Below are 22,201 nucleotides of genomic sequence, written 5' to 3' on the forward strand. Positions count from 1 at the left end.
TCTCACACAGACAAGTCACCTTCTGAAAGTATGACAGCAACAAGCACGCAGTAAGTGATTCGTCCATAGTCCTCCAGATGGCCTACTTCAGTCCTGTGTTCTTTCCTGAGCAGGACATCTCATCCCAGCAAGGATGTGCCAGCCTCATCAATCATGTTACAACAAGGCAACAGCCTCTCAAATACGAAAATCACAACTACTCTGAGTTTTAAAGCAGCAAACTAAAGGCCTGTTCACTTCTTTTTCTTAAAAAATCAACCTCAAATGATAATACTCAGAATCAGAAACAGGAAATCTACCTGCAGTGAAACTAGCTATTGTTGTTCAGTTCCTCAGTCATGTCCAACTCTTTGTGACCCCATGGACTGTAGCCCTCCAGGCTCCTCTGTCCATAGGATTCTCCAGACAAAAATACTGGAGTGGGTTGCCATTCCTCTCTCCAGGATCAGTGATGAAACCTGTGTCTTCTGCATTGGCTGGCAGATTCTTTACCACTGAGCCACCTGGGAAGCCCAGTGAAACTCATAGACTCTTCTTAACTTCAAAACAGAAATGTGAGGGTAGAAGTCATTGGAAGAGTGGTAAATTACATGGCAGAGTGACAGAAGGACAAACCTAATAATCTGCAGGGGAAGGCATAACCTCGGACACACATAAATTAGAGTCATCATTTGCTGGGGAAGGGTGAGACGAGGAGCTAAAAACTAGGGGATTATTTAAAAGTTGGTTCATGGGTGCAACTGAGTGCCAGGTGTATACTTTTAGACAAATTCAATGAGACAGAGTTGGGACTCAGACATCAGACACAAGATGCTGTCTTGAACTAGAGTCATTTTTAGAATTCCATATCCTTTCCTGGATTGTCACTCAGAAAACTAGAAGTCAGAATGACACCCCAGCCCCCAGAGTAAGGGGCCTGGAGAAATTCCACCTGGAAAAATAGATCAATCTAAGAGCCAAGATAAACAGATCCTGTCATTCAAAGCCCACCCAAATGAAATGGCTGGTTTGCAACTGTTTACCCCACTGTGAGCCCCATCATTGGGCATACATCATTAATTCATGCTGAGTTTATCATGCTTCGATCCTGTATATAAAATAGCAGCTAAGGATTACCAGGTTCTTTGAGATAATCCTCTAACATGAAATACAGAGGTCACAACCAAGAAATATAAAAAAGAAACTTGGAAAAAGGGACAGAAGGAAAGCAGGAAGCAAAACAAAATATGAAGAAACTATAACTGATAACTTCAGAAAGGTAACTGCATTTGTTTAAAAAATGAGCTTTCATGCATCCGTATGGAATTCGGAAATACAAACACCCTTTTCTCCCAAAATAGGAAGCACATGGTGACGGTCTAAAACTCGATTCACAACAGATAGCAGAGTATCAGAGCAACGCCCAAAGGTGTTGAAACTGGTGCTGCAGGGGGCAGGGTAAGAGTGGAATGGTGGTGGGAGGTGGACAGGAAATCTTTTTCAACACGTTTAAAAGCTGTGAAATACTGTAGAGAAGAGTAGCACAAGAATACAAAAATCATACAAAAAAGATCTGCACGACCCAGATAACCACAATGGTGTGATCACTCACCTAGAGCCAGACATCCTGGAATGCGAAGTCAAGTGGGCCTTAGGAAGCATCACTATGAACAAAGCTAGTGGAGGTGATGGAATTCCAGTTGAGTTATTTCAAATCCTGAAAGATGATGCTGTGAAAGTGCTGCACTCAATATGCCAGCAGATTTGGAAAGCTCAGCAGTGGCCACAGACTGGAAAAGGTCAGTTTTCATTCCCATCCCAAAGAAAGGCAATGCCAAAGAATTCTAAAACTACAGCACAATTGTACTCATCTCTCATGCTAGCAAAGTAATGCTAAAAATTCTCCAAGCCAGGCTTCAACAATACGTGAGCCGTGAACTTAACAGATATTCAAGCTGCATTTAGAAAAGGCAGAGGAACTAGAAATCAAATTGCAACAACCGCTGGATCCTAGAAAAAGCAAGAGAGTTCCAAAAAAACATCTACTTCTGCTTTATTGACTATGCCAAAGCCTTTGACTGTGTGGATCACAACAAACTGTGGAAAATTCTTAAAGAGATGGGAATACCACACCATCTGACCTTCCTCCTGAGATCTGCAGGCAGGTCAAGAAGGAAGAGTTAAAACTGTACATGGAACAACAGACTGGTTTCAAATTGGGAAAGGAGTATCTATTTTTCAAGGTGGAATTTTCCAGGCCCCTGACTCTGGGGGCTGGAGTGTCATTCTGACTTCTAGCTTTCTGAGTGACAATCCAAGAAAAGATATGGAATTATAATATAAGGCTGTATATTGTCACTATGCTTATTTAATTTATATGCAGAATACATCATGGGAAATGCTGGGTTGGACAAAGCACAAGCTGGAATCAAGATTGTTGGGAGAAATATCAATAACCTCAGATATGCAGATGACACCACCCTTATGGCAGAAAGTAACAAAGAACTAAAGAGTTTCTTGATGAAAGTGAAAGAGGAGAGTGAAAAAGTTGGCTTAAAACTCATCATTGAGAAAACCAAGATCATGGCATTATCACTTCATGGCAAATAGATGGGGAAACAATGGAAACAAAGACTTTATTTTCTTGGACTTCTGCAGATGGTGACTACAGCCATGAAATTAAAAGACACTTGCTCCTTGGAAGAAAAGCTATGACCAACCTTCAGTTCAGTTCAGTTCAGTCCCTCAGTCGTGTCCGACTCTTTGTGACCCCATGAATCACAGCACGCCAGGCCTCCCTGTCCATCACCAACTCCCGGAGTTCACTCAAACTCATGTCCATCGAGTCGGTGATGCCATCCAGCCATCTCATTCTCTGTCGTCCCCGTCTCCTCCTGCCCCCAATCCCTCCCAGCATCAGAGTCTTTTCCAGTGAGTCAACTGGTCGCATGAGGTGGCCAAAGTATTGCAGTTTCAGCTTCAGCATCAGTCCTTCCAATGAACACCCAGGATTGATCTCCTTTAGAATGGACTGGTTGGATCTCCTTGCAGTCCAAGGGACTCTCAAGAGTCTTCTCCAGCACCACAGTTCAAAAGCATCAATTCTTCGGCGATCAGCTTTCTTCACAGTCCAACTCTCACATCCATACATGACCACTGGAAAAACCATACCCTTGACTAGACGGACCCTGGTTGGCAAAGTAATGTCTCTGCTTTTTAATATGCTATCTAGGTTGGTCATAACTTTCCTTCCAAGGAGTAAGCGTCTTTTAATTTCATGGCTGCAATCAGCATCTGCAGTGATTTTGGAGCCCAGAAAAATAAAGTCTGACACTGTTTCCACTGTGTCCCCATCTATTTCCCATGAAGTGATAGGACCAGATGCTATGATCTTGGTTTTCTGAATGTTGAGTTTTAAGCCAAATTTTTTACTCTCCTCTTTCACTTTCATCAAGAGGCTTTTGAGTTCCTCTTCACTTTCTGCCATAAGGGTGGCGTTATCTGCATATCTGAGGTTATTGAATTTCTCCCGGCAGTCTTGATTCCAGCTTGTGCTTCTTCCAGCCCAGCATTCCTCATGATGTACTCTGCATATAAGTAAAATAAGCAGGGTGACAATATACAGCCTTGACGTACTCCTTTTCCTATTTGGAACCAGTCTGTTGTTCCATGTCCAGTTCTAACTCTTGTTTCCTGACCTGCATATAGGTTTCTCAAGAGGCAGGTCAGGTGGTCTGGTATTCCCATCTCTTTCAGAATCTTCCACAGTTTATTGTGATCCACACAAAACCTAGACAGCATATGAAAAAGCAGAGACATTACTTTGCCAACAAAGGTCCATCTAGTCAAAGCTATGGTTTTTCCAGTAGTCATGTACAGATGTGAGCGCTGGACTATAAAGAAAGCTGAGTGCCGAAGAACTGATGCTTTTGAACTGTGATGTTAGAGAAGACTCTTGAGAATCTCTTGGACTGCAAGGAGATCAAACCAGTCAATCCTAAGGAAATCAGTCCTAAATATTCATTGGAAATACTGATGCTGAAGCTGGAACTCCAATACTTTGGCCACCTGATGCAAAGAGCTGACTCATTAGAAAAGACCCTGATGCTGGGAAAGACTGAAGGTGGGAGATGAACGGGATGATAGAGGATGAGATGGTTGGATGGCATCAAGGACTGAATGCACATGAGTTTGAGTAAGGTCCGGGAGTTGGTGATGGTCAGGGAAGCCTGGCGTGCTGCAGTCCATGGGGTCGCAAAGAGTCAGACACAACTGAGTGACTGATCTGAACTGAGCACATGCATGTTTATATACGCATAGTTTGTTGTTATTGTTGTTGTTTAATAACTAAGTTGTGTCTGACTGTTTGCCACACCAAACTGTAGCTCACCAGGCTCCTCTGTCCATGGGATTTCCTAGGCAAGAGCTGGAGCGGGTTTCCATTTCCTTTTCTACGGTATCTTCCCAGCCCAGGGACTGAACTCCAGTCTCCTGCATTGGCAGATGGATTCTTTACTGCTGAGCCACCAGGGAAACCATACATAGTTTAAAGGACTATGAAAGTAAACAACGTACGGACACCTACCTTAAGAAACAGAACTGTTAACACGTTTGAAGGCCCTCTACTTCTTTCCCCTACAGTTTTCCCCTAAAGGGACCATTTTTTTCTACATTGTATATTTATTATTTCCCCAGCCCCCTCTTTTTTTTTTTCTAAGTTTTGCCACAAATATATGGTTTCATAAAATTTTTTGACTTTTTATGCTTTAACTTCAGACCAATGGAACCACTATTTTGTGACTTGCTTTTTTCATTCAACATCGTGTTCAAGAACCATCAATGTGGATGCATGTAGCAGTCATTCACTTTTTTTTTAAGTTGTATAGTATTTTACTATGTGATGTCCAGCCACTCTAATGATGATGGAATTGTTATCACTTTCAGATTTTTGCTATTAGAAAAAACTTAGCTTTTACGAAGTACTCTTCATGAGTCTCCTGTCATAAAGGTGCAAAAATTTCAGCAGAGGGTGTACATGTGTTCACGTGAACTAGACAGTTGGGTAGTAATTCTTCATTTCAATACGTTAAAAATGTCTCCTCTAAGTTTGTGGCTTATCTTTTCATACTCTGTGGTATCTTTTGACAAGCAAGAGTTTTAAAATTTTTAATGAAATTTTACTTAATGTACTTATTTCTTATTTGATTTATGCTTTTTGTGTCTTTTCCATGTGAGGTTAAAAGATATGCTCCTATATGCTTTTTTAAAAAACTATTAACTTTTTCCTTTCTCATTTAGGAGGCTGATACATCTGGAATTGATCTTTATTCATAATGTAAGGGAGGGATCTATTTTCTTTTGGAGATATGCATATAAATATTTCCAAATTTTAAAGTACTTTTTCAGTACTTTTTTGCAGTATAAGAGACTGCAAAAGAGACATAGGCATTTAGAACAGTCTTTGGGACTCTGTGGGAGAGGGTGAAGGTGGAATGATTGGGGAGAATGGAATTGTAGCATGTATATTATCATAAGTGACCAGTCCAGGTTCGACGCATAAATTTTCCTCTGTTCAAAAAAATAAAAAAATAAAGTACTTTTTCAATAGTCATTTTTGCCCACTGATCTGAGAGACTACATTTGTTATATGTTAGTTTCCATTATATGCATGGATCTGCCTCTGAACCCTCAACTCTTTCCACTGATCTTTGCTTTTTCTGTGCAAATTATTATCTCACTACAGGGAAGCCTGGTGTGCTGTGATTCATGGGGTTGCAAAGAGTCGGACACGACTGAGCGACTGAACTGAACTGAACTGATAGCTATTATACTGCCTACTGCTTTATTTTTCTTGATATGAGGGACAGTAAGTGTTCTACCTGGCTTTTGTGAGAATTTTTAATTTGTTTGAATTTTATGTTTATCACTCCCTTGCGTTTTAAAAAATAATTTGCCGCAAATATATGATTCCATAACATTCTTTGGCTTTTATGTTTTTTTTAACTACAGATCAATGGAATAATTTTTTTTTTGTGACTTGTTTTTTTCACTAAACATGATGTTTAAGATAGATTTTGTAAGGTTATTTTTGAAATTTTGCTCTTCTATACAATTTTTTAGAATAAGCTTACCAAATTTCAAATAATCCTATTTAGATTTTGATTGGAATTATTTCGAAACTAGAAATCAATTTGGGGTTAACTGACATCTGTTATCTAGGTCTACCTCAATGCTTTCAATGTAATGATTTTTATTCATTGCTGGATTTCATTTACCAATACTCTGTTTAGGACCTCCACAGGTAAGAGGACCTCCTTCTATGGGACAGAAACTGACCTGTAACTTTTGTTTTTACTTCCTGTCCTTGTCTGGTAGTGCTATCAAGAGTATTTGATAGCTTTGAGTGTATTTTCTATGCTTTCAAGTATTTTGTGTAAGAAGGAAAATGCTTGGGGTAATAAAACCAACTGGGTCTGGAACTTTCTTAGTAAGACGACTTTATGGATCCAATTTCCTTAATATATATAATACATTCCAGTGTTCTATTTCTTCTTGACTCTGTTTTGGTAATTTATATTTTTCAAGAAAGTTTAAATTTTCATGTTATTTTCATTTATTGCCAAAAATTTGGTTATGGAATTATCTTATACATTTCTATTGCATCTATAGTTACATTCACGTTTAGTTTCCTATTATTTTTATTTATGTTTGCTTGTTTTGCTTAATTGTGCCTATAAGTTTCTCAATTTCAATTTCAAAAACAAACTTTTGACTTTATCGATCTTCTATATTGCATTAAAATTTTAACAAAAATTTCCATTCTCATCATAAAATGCATTTAAGTTGAAATTTTAAATATTTGATCACATTTGATCTGCAAAAATGGCTTTTCTTGTTGTTCAATCTGATTTTTCCTTCTAATTTCCTCGGTTTGTTTTTCTTTTTCTAGCTATTTATTTTGAATGCTTTATTTCTGACCTGTCTTGTTTTCTAATATAAACACTCATGACCATGCATTTTAGCTATATCTCTGAATCTTAATAACCAGTATTGTTTGAATTATAAGGGTTTTCTCAATCCCATTATAATTTCATTCTTGATCCATGAGTTATCTGCAGGTGTGAATGTAAATTTTAAAAAGTGAAGGAGATTTTTGTTATTGATAAATTACCTCTAACTTAATTTCACTTTAGCCAGAGGATGTGGTCTATACAAAAAATGGCTTGAAGTTTGTTGAGACTTTCAGGACCTCTGCTTTTCTTACATCTTTTAATATTGCTTGACTCTTAAAATTATATCCATGCATGATGTTGATAAAAATAAAAGTCAATTCAATTTTATCATTAACATAGAAATCAACCTAAAATAGCACACTTTAAAGGGTGCCATAATCACCTGTATCAGTGATCCTAGACATGATTATATTTATTTATAGTCTATCATATTCTAAAAGGATTTAAGGAAGTACCCTTATGTTGCCTCCCTAGAGCCAACAAACTTAAAACCTGTACTACCAACATAAAATACTTATGAAAGTCAAATAAAAATAGTACTAGAAAATGCAGGCAAATGTATCATCTTTTTGTTCTAATGCGTTGTTTTCTCTTGGCACATCTTGAGGACGTGCATCTCTGAGCATGTAGCTTAAACTCATTTACTTTAATTACACAGTTGTCCCAGTACACCAGCCAATACAATAATGTAAAGTAATTAGCCTCCAATCAAAATAAATAAATTTAAAAAAAAAATAATAATTACACAGTTGTGTCCCAACAGGACACGGACACACACACACACGAGAGGATGAGATAGATCTCTCCTAGCCCTCTGGGGGTTCAGGAGTCATCCCTGCAGGAGAGATGAGGCTTCTGGTTGGAACCCAACCTCCTCTTCTCTTTTAGGGGTGACACTGGTGGAGTTCTCATTGTTCTTATTCTTACTCCTGATGGTCATCGTGATGATGTGTAAAAGTATGGTGGCAGCAGCAGATATGTTTGCATCAGACATGCAGCTAAACACGTTACAAATTATTTTAATTCTCACAATCACCTTTTGAAATAGGTACTATTTGTTATTGTTATTCTCACTTTACGGATGAGGGAACTGAAAAAAGGAAGCTTAGAAAGATGAAGGGACTTGACCCATGGATGAAGTGATGACTCAAAGAAAAAGAAAAAGTGAAGCCTGTGTGGTTTCCAGAAACCCCTGCCGAACCAAGACACTGCCACCTTCCATACTTAGATGAGGTGTGGCTCTTGGTGCCCTGGGTTTGCTGGAGGAAGGGACTGACTGGAAGCCTTGAAACTGGCTTCTTGGTGGCTCTGAGACAAACACACACCAAGATCTCAGCCAACTGGTGTGACCTACTATGCTGGCCTGTGAGTCTAACTTTCTTTTCCACAATACCTTCAGCCTCTGAGGCTCAACCCTTCCACTGGTGGTAAATGAACGGCTGTGTCCTACACAGCTGAACTTGACAGACCTCCACAGCCCAAGAGTGTGAGTAACACACAACAAAAACATCGCATGGCCCAGTTTCTCCATTGCCTTCCTAAATCATTCTAAACATCGCATGCTTTAGGCATCTTGCTGCTATTCTGAATTACATTCTCTAAGCAACCATCTCAGTGTCTCATTTTTTCCATTAGTAAGATGATTATAGTACAGAGTGAACTATTTATGATGAGGCCCAGCTCAAGCACTGTGGCTTTTGGTTGGCTTCATTTTAAATACATCTTTCTTTGTTAATTAATGTACCTTAGCCTAGGGTTGTAAGTAACACTCATTTATGTTTCTGAATTGAGCAGGGAGGAAGAGAACCACACCTAGAGTGAAAGATCCAAGATCTTCAGAATCAATACACACACCATAACCATTTGAAAGTGAAGTTTAAAAGTTAGTATTTGTGTTTGCTGTAAACTAAGGAAGCTGTACAAGAGGGTCTACAAGAGAGTCAAAAGTGATGTGATAATGAGGTCATGAGTTAACCCCCTGGTCCTGGCAGCTCTATACCATTTTTAAAGAGCCCTCCCACCTTCTCACCTCCTAGGATATTTTGCACATGCAAAATGTCTAATGTGACTAATAAGGTACCTAGCATAAAAGTTAATGAATGAAAATGAAAACACTAAGACTCAGGTTATTTAGTAACCAGGGCCTGGAGCCAGACCCCAATTAAACCACTCTTGTGGTGAAGGAAGGGATCAAAATGCCCAATAGGTTCCATCTGGCTGCTCCTGTGGGTCAATCTAGAGCCCCACGGCCTCCCCAGCTTCTCTCCCCAGCGATGAGGGGCTGGGGTAGTCCTCTTCACAGGGTATAGGGAACTCCATGTAAGGGGCTTGGCAGTGAAGGAAATCAGCTACAAGCAAGCACCACTTCCCAGCCCTTCCCAACCCAACCCCTTTTGCCATCCATTGTGCTGGAGGGACCATAGCCCTCCAATCCCATTTGTACCCCACTGAGGAGATCGGATAATGGTCCTGGCAGAGCCATGGCTTTTCAAAATTTCTGGCAGGGGCCTCGCTGACCCATAACTTGCCTACACACACGATTTCTTCTCATACTGTCTTTGTAAATTGACCATGGCTAACCTTGTTGCCCTAATCAGATCAATCAGAATAACATTTCTTTAGCTGCCGCACACTGGCAGCCTCCTGGGCTGAGGCGTGACTGTGAGTCAGGCTCAGATACTGAAGGCAGATTTTGGAATTTCCAATGGTCTCGAGTTTCCTTTGCTTTTATCACAGTTGGTGAGCTTTGTCGGGTTGTGTTTACAGCCATGCAAATAAGCCTCAGCTGGAGAGAAATCTGGTCGGGCTAACGGAGATCAAGCTCTGGGACAAAGGGTATTTTATAAAAAATTATAAGTGTAGCCATAGTCCTGGGATCAAGCCAGACTGTCCTAGGGATCACATGGATGGCTTTGTCTGGTGTAACCCGAACTGTGGGCTTGGCCTCTGTAACCTGGAAACTCACCAGCTGATAGGAGCTGGTCAGCTCAGCCACTGGCTGCCACCACCAAAGATATTTTTTATTAAGCAGAGACAAGTGTGAGAAAGGAAATACTTCACCTTTGGGGGAAGAAACATTGTGCTTGAGAGGTGTATATCCATGTTATTCATTGACTAAACAAGATCCAAATCCATGGTTTCATTCTACTCACACACTTGTACAAACTCAGCTTTAAAATGTATGTGGGAAGGTGTCCACATACAGGTATGATCTGATACTTTGCATCTGGAAAGCATCTTTAGAAATATCTGCTCCAGAGGCCATGACAGTAACCAAAACTAAGGCCAGAGAGGTTACATGACTGGACACAGTGGCTAACCAGTTACCTTCAAGACCAGACCACTGGAGCCCTTCCACTGCAGTTTTCCCCATCAGATTTCCAGTCCTTCAATACCCCAATACACAGAGAAACTTTATTTTAAAACAACTCTCCAATACGTTTCTGTCTCTTAAGACCGTTGTTGCTGTTTAGTCGCTTAGTCATGTCCGATTCTTTGTGAACCCATGGACTCTAGCCTGCCGGGCTCCTCTGTCCACGTGATTTTCCAGGCAAGAACACTAGCGCAGATTTGCCATTTCCTTCTCCAGGGGATCTTCCCAACCCAGGGATCAAACCATGTCTCCTGCATTGGCAAGCTGATTCTTTACCACTGAACCACCCGGAAAGGCCCCTTTTAAGATTAGGGGATTATTAAAACCCTAACAATTATTCCCTGAGCTCCCATATACCTGTGGCTCATATAACATGGTGCTTATGGTGTCAGGCAGTTTGATCTATGGGTCTGAGCACAAACATGTTGAATCACATGCCTTTGTCTTGTTCAGTCGTGTCCGACTCTTTGCAACCCCATGGGCTGAAGCATGCCAGGCTTCCCTGTCTTTCACCATCTCCCCGAATTTGCTCAGATTCATGTCCATTGAGTCGGTGATGCCATCCAACCATCTCATCCTCTGCCTCCCCCTTCTCCTCCTGCCCTCAATCTTTCCCAGCATCAGGGTCATTTCCATCTGTCCATTTGCCCTCTAATAAATAAAACAAAAGTTGGTGGCTCTTGAGTGTCCCCATTTGCAAAGGAAAAGTAATGACCATATCTTTGGAATTTATCTAATCAAAGTTTATCTTTTGACAGATGAAAGACCTAAGACCCAGAGAAGTTAAAGAATTTGCCCGAGATTCCATAGTTGGCTAAGTTCAGAGCCATAAGTAGAAACCAGGTCTATGGACAACAAAGCCAGCACTCTTTTCACTAAACAAGGACCAGAAAATACAATTCAGGCTTCTCCAAGTGAATATAAAGTCAGCACTTGTAGTTAAATTCAGACCAACAGACCTTTTGTCAAGTAATTAACTGCACAGGTTCTGGGATGGTTGGTGGATTCATTTCCTTGCCACTGTGTGATGCTGGGCAAGTTATATAAACCTCTAAGCTCCAGCTTCCTCACCTACAAAATGGGACTAATCATAGAATAATCTCACTGGGTTCTTATGACAACTGGATAAGTTAACACATGCTAGGAGTATTAACCATTATTATTGCTATTGAAATCTTGTCACCTTTGCTTGAAAGATTCTACACAAATACAAGATTATTAAGGCTTCTGTCCATGTTAAGCACATACTTATGAACGTGCACACGTGTGTGCATGTGGCACAGGGGCTGTCTTGACCTTTGACTATATCAGAGATGTGTATACTTTGCAAAGTATTTATGTGTTCAGATTTGCGAGCATCCTCGTGACGGGTTTGTGACTTAAACACACATATAAGATCTTTGCTCATTCTTGTTATTTCCTCCCATACTTCTAGCTTAGCACTGGAGGCCAGAGAAGTCACTGACACCATCAAGGTCCCCTCACTGACACTCATTCTCAAACCACTACCTAGCTCCAGCCAGTCATAATCTTAGAAAAGGTCTAAGCATATATATAAATGTGTTAAGTATAAATGAATGAGGTCCAGAAAAATACAGGTGAGATTTTAAAATTTTTACTCTACTAGAGGGAGAAGGAAATGGCAACCCACTCCAGAGTTCTTTCCTGGAGAATCCCAGGGACGGGGAAGCCTGGTGGGCTGCCATCTATGGGGTCACACAGAGTCGGACATGACTGAATCAACTTAGCAGCAGCAGCAGGAGTAAAGGATAACATACTTAAAAAAAAAAAAAAAAACATATTTAGAAGTGTTCTCTCATAGTACATCTTGTAACATCTAATCAACTTCTTTATTTTCCAATTAGAGAACCCTGAGTCTATATTCAAATACATCTTCACTCTCTTTAGATATGGACAATGTAAAGAACTCTGTGTGTGTGGTGGGGGGTGGGGGTGGTGGGGGAGAAGGGAGGTGATCCCAGAATCAGTTTCAAAGGGGCTAAGTCTAATACTTCATAAATTTTTATACTGCTGTCATTCACTCTAAGTACTGGAACTGTGCCTACAAATGATTTCTATTCTACTAATACCTATAAGTCTTTCTAGTATGCATTTGGCTCCCTATACTTTGAGTGGATAATTTGCTGTGAAATCTGGCCTCGTGGTCCAAACTAAAGAAATTTAACAAGAAGAAAGGTAGTGCTGAGGGGCAGTTAACTCTCTTGTAGGTTCTACTGCCCTGGCTCTAGGATAGAAGCTACTTTAGCTCTGGAGCTCAGCATTCGAAGGTGCCCTCTTGTGGTGTGGGTAGGAACTGAACACCCTATGATACTCTAGCTGGCTTGAGGTATAAACCCAGATTCAGTTACTGTTTAACAGCCAACAAGAGAAACATAGTTGAACTCCAAGAATAATACTCAAATTGAACATTCTGAAAGAATCACTGATATCCATACTTGACAAGTTCTAACAACCATTTTAAAAAATAAGTAAATAAAGTAAAAGTACAACTTAACTTTCTGGGCTGTTTTATTTCCAAATAAATTTACAAGACAGATTTTTTGTAAGCTGGTGCTTGCCATGGAATAGAAGCTCCCGTTTGCTTTCAGTACATTTGGCCAGTCAGGGATCTTTAAACCAAAGAACAGAAAAGCCCAGATCATTCCAGATATCACTCAAAGAATCTGGACATAGCACTAATGACCTCAAGGTTATATACTGGTGCAATCAACACACAGGACAAGTGATTTCACTCACTGCTATAGATGATAACCCCTAACCTCACTGCTCATTTTTCAAACACATGAGAAATAGAAAGGGCTGGGCAAATGCATTCCCATTCATGGGCGGAGGGGGGCAGGGAGGGGAGTAATGCACAGACCTTACCAAGGAGGCCCAGAAAAATCATCTTTGTACACAAAAGCTGAAATTATATAAACTTGGAAGGCAACAGGTTACAAAAACCCTATAAATTTATGTTCAGGATTCCAAATGATGTTCTCCTTCCACTCTTCTCTCCTCCCCACTAAAATGAGACACCAAGTCTGGGATTTGAGAGTTACAGCTATGATCCTGGCCAAAATGACCCAATTACAACTGAAAGCTTTTGGCTCCAGGAAGTTTCAACGGACAAGCGTCTGAGGGACCATCACCACCCCTCCCTACACCATCACCCCCACCAGTGATCAGGGAATAGCCAGCATCTCATTAATTCTTAAGAAATCTCTATTAAAATGGCCAAGGGAGAAGAGTGATTGTTATGTATCTTACAGAGGAGAGAATAGGCACAGACATCATTCCTAATTCAAAGTAAGATTGTACCATTTCAACAGAGGAAGAACATTGGCAGGTCACGCTGATTTTCTGAACACTGCTGGGCAAGTTTAGAAAGCAGTTAGAAAGTTTATCGGAGTATCTACTTCTCTGACAGGCACCAGGACGAAGAATCTCAGACGATGAAAGCAGGTTTCTGGCTCCTTGTCAAGGCGCTGACCTACCTTTCCCCAGAATACATGTAACTTAGAGATGGTATGAATATGGACGTACTGACAGTGAAAACTCTTACTTCACAGTCCAAAAAGACGTATCAACCACTCTAAGATGAACTACTAGATGTCTGTAGTATGTGCCATTAAAGGAAGCTGTGGGATTCTTCCACAAATACTGAAGAACAGGAATGATCTAGAGATGACCATTTGCAAAGTTTCAGGAATGGACACACTTATATTTGAAGGCCCTCTAATGGTTCCCAACCTTTTTGGCACAAGGGACCTGGTTTCGTGGAAGACAATTTTTCCATGGACTGGGGATGGGCGGGGGGCGGGGCTTGGGATAATTCAAGCACATTACATTTATCGTGCGCTCTATTTCTCTTATTATTACATTTGTTCCACCTCAGATCATCAGGCATTAGACCCCGGAGGTTGGGATCCCTGCTCTACAAGGTTGTGGGAATCAGTGATGTTCAAGAATTTCTTTGCAAAGTTTTCATATTTGTTCGTAAGCTAAGAGATTATTACATTTCTAGAGAATACTTAAAAGTACTTTCACAATCATGATTTCATTTTATCCCCAGAACAACCCTGAAGGGTTGTTTTTCCCTATTTTGTAGAGAAAGAATTAGTCTGTACAAGTTATATGACTCCCCCTGAAAGCTATAAAAAAAAAAAATTGGAGGAGGTATTAAGCATTGGTGGTACAGACAAGAGATGATGTTTTGAGCTCTGGTTCTCAATTTGGTAAATGTTACGTTTGTCGTGGCACAATGGTCTCAGGTCACAAATGAGGAAGGCTCTCACATCTGAGTATGCAGTTAAGAATTTGTCATAGTTAGGGTCAAAGGAAAACAGTTCTCCAGATTATTATAAAATAATAATAATATTTAATCTCCAGATCAAAAAAATTCTCCAGATTATTTTATAGTTGGACTTATACCTAAACTCTCTTCTTATTCAAAGATTTGGATTCCTATTGAGAGACCCTAAAGAAAACTCTGGATAATTTCACCATGTAGGACACATTTTAGATTTGCATAAGTGTAGCTGTATCCTGCGGAGAAGGCAATGGCAAGCCACTCCAGTACTCTTGCCTAGAAAATCCCATGGATGGAGGAGCCTGGTATACCGGCTGTAGTCCGTCGGGTCTCTAAGGGTCGGACACGACTGAGCAACTTCACTTTCACTTTTCACTTTCACACATTGGAGAAGGAAATGGCAACCCACTCCAGTGTTCTTGCCTGGAGAATCCCAGGGAAAGGGGAGCCTGGTGGGCTTCCGTCTATGGGGTCGCACAGAGTCGGACACGACTGAAGTGACTTAGCAGCAGCAGTAGCAGCAGCTGTATCCTGTTGATGATTCTAACAATGGTTATTCTCATTTATAAATGTCAAAATCAATCACCCTAGTAAAATCTACCATCTTTAAGTATGGCAAATTACTGTTTAAATTAAGGAAAAGTGGAGACACATACTGAGGCTCTTCTACATCCTCTCAAGGTTCTGTCATTATCGATGACGTCCTGTGAAAAGCGTACAAACCCTAGAAGTCATCTTTATCTTTCTAGATGTCGTTTCTCATGGGCCAAAATGAAGGCACTGAATTAGTTGATCGGGAAGGCTCCTTCTAATTCTTAGACTATGTCTAACTAGAAAACAGGATCCTGGCCCAGTTTAAGAAGATATGTATCAAAAAGAAAAGAAGCTATGTATCTGTTTACTTAAAACTAGTGCCAGTGGTGGGAACTTTAAATACTGTTATAAAAGATGGAAGTAGAAACTTGTATCTGAGTTTAGCAGAACCATGACAATTTGAACAGTTCTCAACTAAAAATGTGGGATACACAGATGGATGGATGCAAACCAGATGGATGCAAACCAGGTCTACTTAAGAGATGCTCACGTATATGTCTCAGTTCTATCAGGCCAAGGTTCAGAATGCTGAATTTTTAAAACTCCAACATATACTCCACCTTTGGTTACCATAAAAAGATGTATTTGGCAAGTGTTTCCTGGTCATATTGTATGGGAACCATTCGGTGGTTAGGCTAACAAAACTGGCCTCCAGGGCTCAAAGTCCCAGTTGCTCACAATGTCTAAAATTCATTTTCATCTTCATTCTCAGAGAAAAGAAAAGAAACATCTGACTTTCAGGACTGAGGGATCCATCTTGATGTTGGAAATCTGGTCATGGGCACAGAAGGCCGGCGTATAAGGGGCAGGTTCAGAGTTTTCTGGCATTGACTCAACTCATTATTTTCATTAAAACTTAGAATATCTCAGCTCTAAGGTGGGACACAAGCTCACTGCAGACTTCAAGCAGCCTCAAGACCACCAAAACCCTGTAGTCATTTTATTGTTTAGTCACTAAGTTGTATGCAACTCTGCAACCTCATGGACTGTAGCCCATCAGGCTCTTCTGTCCATGGGACTTCCCAGGCAGAAATACTGGAGTGGGTTGCCATTTCCTTCTCCAGGGGCTCTTCCCAACCTAGTGATCAACCATGTCTACTTGGCAAGTGGATTCTTTGGAACTAAGCCACCAAGAAAACCCAGCAGACCTACCTTTAAAGAAAAAATAGTGACTTAACATGTGCACAGATTCTTTGGGGGTAACAGCAACCTCACTGTTCAGAAAGATTAAAGAGCTTGAATAAAGGATATTTTCTCCCTCAGAAAAACAAACACATCGAGTACTAACTGCCTTAGTGAAAATCCTTTGACAAGGCAACCAATTATGAGATAATAAGAATAAACTAAAAAAGTAATGCTTTCATGTTTCAAAAACAAATGCTTCAATGTTTTTAAAATTCCCACTCACCAAAACAGAAAGAATTAGATTTATGAATAAATAACATGTAATCAAGCATCCAAAGAGAGGAAAACACAAGGAGTAATAGCAATCTTAAAAGAAAAAAAGAACACAAGTAAATTTTATATGATATTGGGTAAGAATACATTCAATGGATTTCCTGGATGGTCAGACAAAACTTCCTGGAAGAGGCAATATGATGCCACCTTTGGAATACAGGAGCTTCTCTGGTGGCTCAGAGGTTAAAGCGTCTGCCTCCAATGTGGGAGACCTGGCTTCGATCCCTGGGTCGGAAAGATCCCCTGGAGAAGGAAATGGTAACCCACTCTAGTATTCTTGCCTGGAGAATCCCATGGATGGAGAAGCCTGGTAGGCTACCATCCACTGGGTCGCAGAGTCAGACACGACTGAGCGACTTTACTACTTACTACTTGGAATACAGAGATTCTGGTTCTGCCTTTTGTATACAAACAAGTAGTCTTCTGTTCCTATAGATGGCATTTAAAAAGCAAGGTGGCCTGCAAAGCACATTATTTCAGTGTCATAGGATTCTAACCACACATGTATATATTTCATAGTCTATCATTTGACTTCTTGTCTGTAACAAAGTTGTTTCATGCAATATGTCCTATTAGAAGATTTGTTCTGATATTTAATTATAATTGGGATCACATTTTTTTATCAAGAAAACTGATAAATTCCATCAGACAAAACAAAAAATTCCATCAAACTTAAGAGGTAAAAAAATTTGATCATGATTTTCATGTATAATTCAAGTCAGTGGTCCAATCTGACTTGATTAAACAGAAAATTGCATTCAGACTTTTGCCATTTCCCCCATTATGAGGCATAGCAGATTCCTCACACATAATGTTATTTGAGATACCAACCAATGCATGAACCTCAGTGTATAATTTAAGAATGAAGAGTTGATGAAACTCTCTTTTGATAATATACACTTTCAAAACACTTCTTCCAGTCCTATTAGATTTGCATTTCACAACAAGACTCAGATATTGTTAATCCTGTCTTAAAGAGAAGGGAAAATATGGCCTGAAGAAGTGAGACAGGCTGCCCAAATCACATCATAAATCAAACAGTAGAACCAAGGACTGCAAAGCTGACCCTTGAACAACTAAGGAGTTAATTTGCATATAGCTTAGAGTAAGCCCTCAGCACCCATGGAATCAGCCAACCATGGACTGTTTAGGACTGTATTATTTACTATTGAAAAATATCCACATCCAAATGGACCCGTGCAGCTCAAACTCACACTGCTCATGGGCCAACTGATTTTCCTCAATACCATCTATGTTGTCATCAGAACACAAAGGCAGAGAAAGAGCCACAGTGGCAGCAGCAGTCCCCAGCTGAGGGCTGACTGGGTGCCAGGCACTATGGCAGCACACTGTGGAAGTGACCTCACTTGATTCTTTCTTAGAACAATATGGACGGGAGGCAAGGCAAGTGAAAGGACTGTGACTTGGGTCACATGGTCAGTGCAAGGCACACTGGTCACTCACCTCCCCACCTGTCTGACTGCTTGAGAATCTTGATCTTGTTCTCTGATGGATGGCTCATGGCCTCAGATTTTCAGCCCTCAAGCCTGCTCAGAGGTCACCTTCTCCATGAGGACTACTCTGATCACTCTGTATTCAAACCTGTAACCCATCCTCCCACTCCTCCCAAAGTTGATCCTCCTTATGCTGCTCTTATCACATGATTTGACTTTTTGTTTTTGATGTTGATTGTTAATATAATGTTTTGTTTTTTCACCAACATACCGCAGGTGCTCAGACAGTGCTATCCGATAGAACTTTCTATAAAAACAAAAATGCTCTTTAATCTGCTGTATGGTAGCCACTAACCAGAAGAATAAAACTGAAAAGTAGCAAATGCCACTTGAAGAACTGAATATTTAAATTTATCTAATTTTATGACTTAACCTTGTCACATGTGGCTAACGATTACCTTACTGGATAGCATGGGCCTAAAACAAAATCTAGCACAAACACACTCTCAATAAACAGTTGTTCAATGAATGAATTTATAAATAAGTAAGGCATATTTTCCACATAGCCTACAGACCACTGTTCCTAGGTTGTTTTTTTTTTTTTTTTTGATATAATTAATGCCTGGAAAAAAGTTCAGATTAAGAAAACAGTTTGAAAATTCAGACAATATGAGCAAAATAGTAAGTTCAGATTTCTCAAACTATTGGCTCCTTGATGTCATCTGTGACTCAAAACCTTTCAAAACATTTTTCTGAAAACAGAGGGAAAAAAAAAAAAAATGAAAACAGAGGGAAAGCAAACCAGCAGCACATAATGAAACCCCATGTAAACAAAAAAGAGTGATATAGTTATGATTACTATAGCCAGGCAATACCTTTTTGACCTTGTTTTTTTTCTCATAGGTCTCTGAGAGAGGTTTTTTCTTCTGCTGAGGTGTGTCTTTGGAGAATAAATACTCAAATTCGCTAGTATCCCGAATATCAGGTTCTTCTAAGGAATCCCATAAAGTTGGCGTAGAATTTTGGCTTAAAAGAGAAAATGGCAAGTTAAATGTAAGAACCAAGCAAAAGAGAATAGAATACAGTGACATCCTTAATTCATTTTTAAACTCCTTTAAAAACTCTAATAAAGCTTGAAGAAAAGCTTTTTATGACTGTACATTTTAAATCAAAATATACTACAAAGCATTAAAGCAAACAGAGGTTTCCAAAACAGAATGGTCCCTGTGTGAGTACATGTTGTTGCGAAAAAGAACCAGAAAAACCTGCGTGGGGCCAGAACTCCTGGAGTGTGTGAGCTGCCCCTCCCTCAGTTTGTGGCATTTTCATGATGGGTGAAAATGGGCATTGTATAAAGGCTGAAAGTGAAGTGAACATGAAAGTGTTAGTCGCTCAGTCCTCTATGACTCTTTGTGACCCCACAGACTGTAGCCTGCCAGGCTCCTGTGTCCGTGGGATTTCCCAAGCAAGAGTACTGGAATGGGTGGCCATTTCCTTCTCCAGGGGATCTTCCTGTCCCTGGGACTGAACCATGGTCTCCTGCATTGCAGGCAGATTCTTTACATCTGAGCCACCATTCTGAGACATTCCATGGGATAATTCCCAAATTTAATGAAAATGGAGTGATAAACTGAGGATTTATCCTCTTGTAGATTTTTTTCTATTCATTTCAAATATGGTTTTGGGTTTAGCTCACATCAACTATGGCAACCCACTCCAGTACCCTTGCCTGAAAAATCCGATGGACGGAGAAGCCTGGTAGGCTACAGTTCATGGGGTCGCAAAGAGTCGGACACGACTGAGCGACTTCACTTTCACTTTTCACATCAACTAAGTATAGGATCCATATATATATGAATAGGCTGTGCTCATTTAGAAATATTTAATTTAAAATACACTATTTCAACAATAGTATTAATAAAAACAAACAGGGCCATTGCACCAGCCACCGCAGAGATCAGCTAAAGCACCCATTGGAGACTGTTTTGTTTGCTTGCTTTTTTCTCTCTCTAAAAACAGGTACACCCTAGTTTTGAAACAAAGGAAGGAAAGAAGATATGGGATATCAAGTTCAAAAGAATTGCCTCTGAGAACGGCCTTAGATGGATTACTATTCAGGCTCCTTTTAGTCAGAACATATTTTCTCCTAAATATCCACTTTCTTAACTTACTTTCTCACCTTATTTTTAAACACTTCTAATGACAAAAAAGATCTTCATGACCAAGATAATCACGATGGTATGATCACTCACCTGGAGCCAGACATCTTGGAATGTGAAGTCAAGTGGGCCTTAGAGAGCATCACTATGAACAAAGCTAGTGGAGGGGATGGAATTCCAGTTGAGCTATTTCAAATCCTGAAAGATGATGCTGTGAAAGTGCTGCACTTAATATGCCAGCAAATTTGGAAAACTCAGCAGTAGCCACAGGACTGGAAAAGGTCAGTCTTCATTCCAATCCCAAAGAAAGGCAATGCCAAAGAATGCTCAAACTACCGCACAATTGCACTCATCTCACACACTAGTAAAGTCATGCTCAAAATTCTCCAAGCCAGGCTTCAGCAATATGTGAACCGTGAACTTCCAGATGTTCAAGCAGGTTTTAGAAAAGTCAGAGGCACCAGAGATCAAATTGCGAACATCCGCTGGATCATGGAGAAAGCAAGAGAGTTCCAGAAAAACATCTATTTCTGCTTCATTGACTATGCCAAAGCCTTTGACTGTGTGGATCACAATAAACTGTGGAACATTCTGAAAGAGATGGGAATACCAGACCACCTGACCTGCCTCTTGAGAAACCTGTATGCAGGTCAGGAAGCAATAGTTAGAACTGGACATGGAACAACAGACTGGTTCCAAATAGGAAAAGGAGTACGTCAAGGCTGTATATTGTCACCCTGCTTATTTTACTTATATGCAGAGTACATCATGAGGAATGCTGGGCTGGAAGAAGCACAAGCTGGAATCAAGATTGCCGGGAGAAATATCAATAACCTCAGATACGCAGATGACACCACCCTTAGGGCAGAAAGTGAAGAGGAACTCAAAAGCCTCTTGATGAAAGTGAAAGAGGAGAGTGAAAAGGTTGGCTTGAAGCTCAACATTCAGAAAACAAAGATCATGGCATCTAGTCCCATCACTTCATGGGAAATAGATGGGGAAACAGTGGAAACAGTGTCAGACTTTATTTTGGGGGGCTCCAAAATCACTGCACATGCTGACTGAAGCCATGAAATTAAAAGACACTTATTCCTTGGAAGGAAAGTTATGACCAACCTAGACAGCATATTAAAAAGCAGAGACATTACTTTGGCAACAAAGGTCCGTCTAGTTAAGGCTACAGTTTTTCCCATGGTCATGTATGGATGTGAGAGTTGGACTGTGAAGAAAGCTGATCGCTGAAGAATTGATGCTTTTGAACTGTGGTGCTGGAGAAGACTCTTGAGAGTCCCTTGGACTGCAAGGAGATCCAATCAGTCCATTCTAAAGGAGATAAGTCCTGGGTGTCCATTGGAAGGACTGATGCTAAAGCTGAAACTCCAATACTTTGGCCACCTAATGCGACGAGTTGAGTCACTGGAAAAGACTCTGATACTGAGAGGGATTGGGGGTGGGAGGAGATGGGGACGACAGAGAATGAGATGGCTGGATGGCATCACCGACTCTGTGGACATGAGTTGAGTGAACTCTGGGAGTTGGTGATGGACAGGGAGGCCTGGTGTGCTGTGATTCATGGGGTCGCAAAGAGTCGGACACAACTGAGCGACTGAACTGAACTGAACTGAATGACTAAAGACAAAAAAAAAGTCTTATCTACGCATCAAATAGACACATCAAATGTGTATGTTTGTTATGATCCATAATATATTCAAATACTTATCTTTGTTTCAATACATATTTTCCCAGTGAATGAAAAGCAAAGAAACTACTATTACATAGTGTGTTCCATACAGTTTTTTGATACTAAATGACAATTTTTTGTATTTGAAGCTGTTGACAACACTGTCTTTTCAGGCCTG

The 22,201-nt window shown here is 40.3% G+C and overlaps 1 protein-coding gene across 2 annotated transcripts in view; it reads right to left on the reverse strand.

Annotated features, from left to right (window-relative positions):
• The window catches only part of FMN1 (formin 1), a 474,559-nt gene that overhangs the window by 226,162 nt on the left and 226,196 nt on the right, over positions 1 to 22,201 (reverse strand). For both annotated transcript variants that reach the window (XM_088839831.1, XM_055435909.2), the window contains one exon: positions 19,059 to 19,209. In XM_088839831.1, coding sequence (XP_088695957.1) covers positions 19,059 to 19,209 — 151 coding nt within the window. The remainder of the gene's footprint in view (positions 1 to 19,058; positions 19,210 to 22,201) is intronic.

The sequence above is a fragment of the Moschus berezovskii genome, chromosome 9 (genome assembly GCF_049115385.1).
Source record: "Moschus berezovskii isolate FMDL1 chromosome 9, NW_MosBer_1.0, whole genome shotgun sequence".
Classification (NCBI taxonomy): Eukaryota; Metazoa; Chordata; class Mammalia; order Artiodactyla; family Moschidae; genus Moschus; species Moschus berezovskii.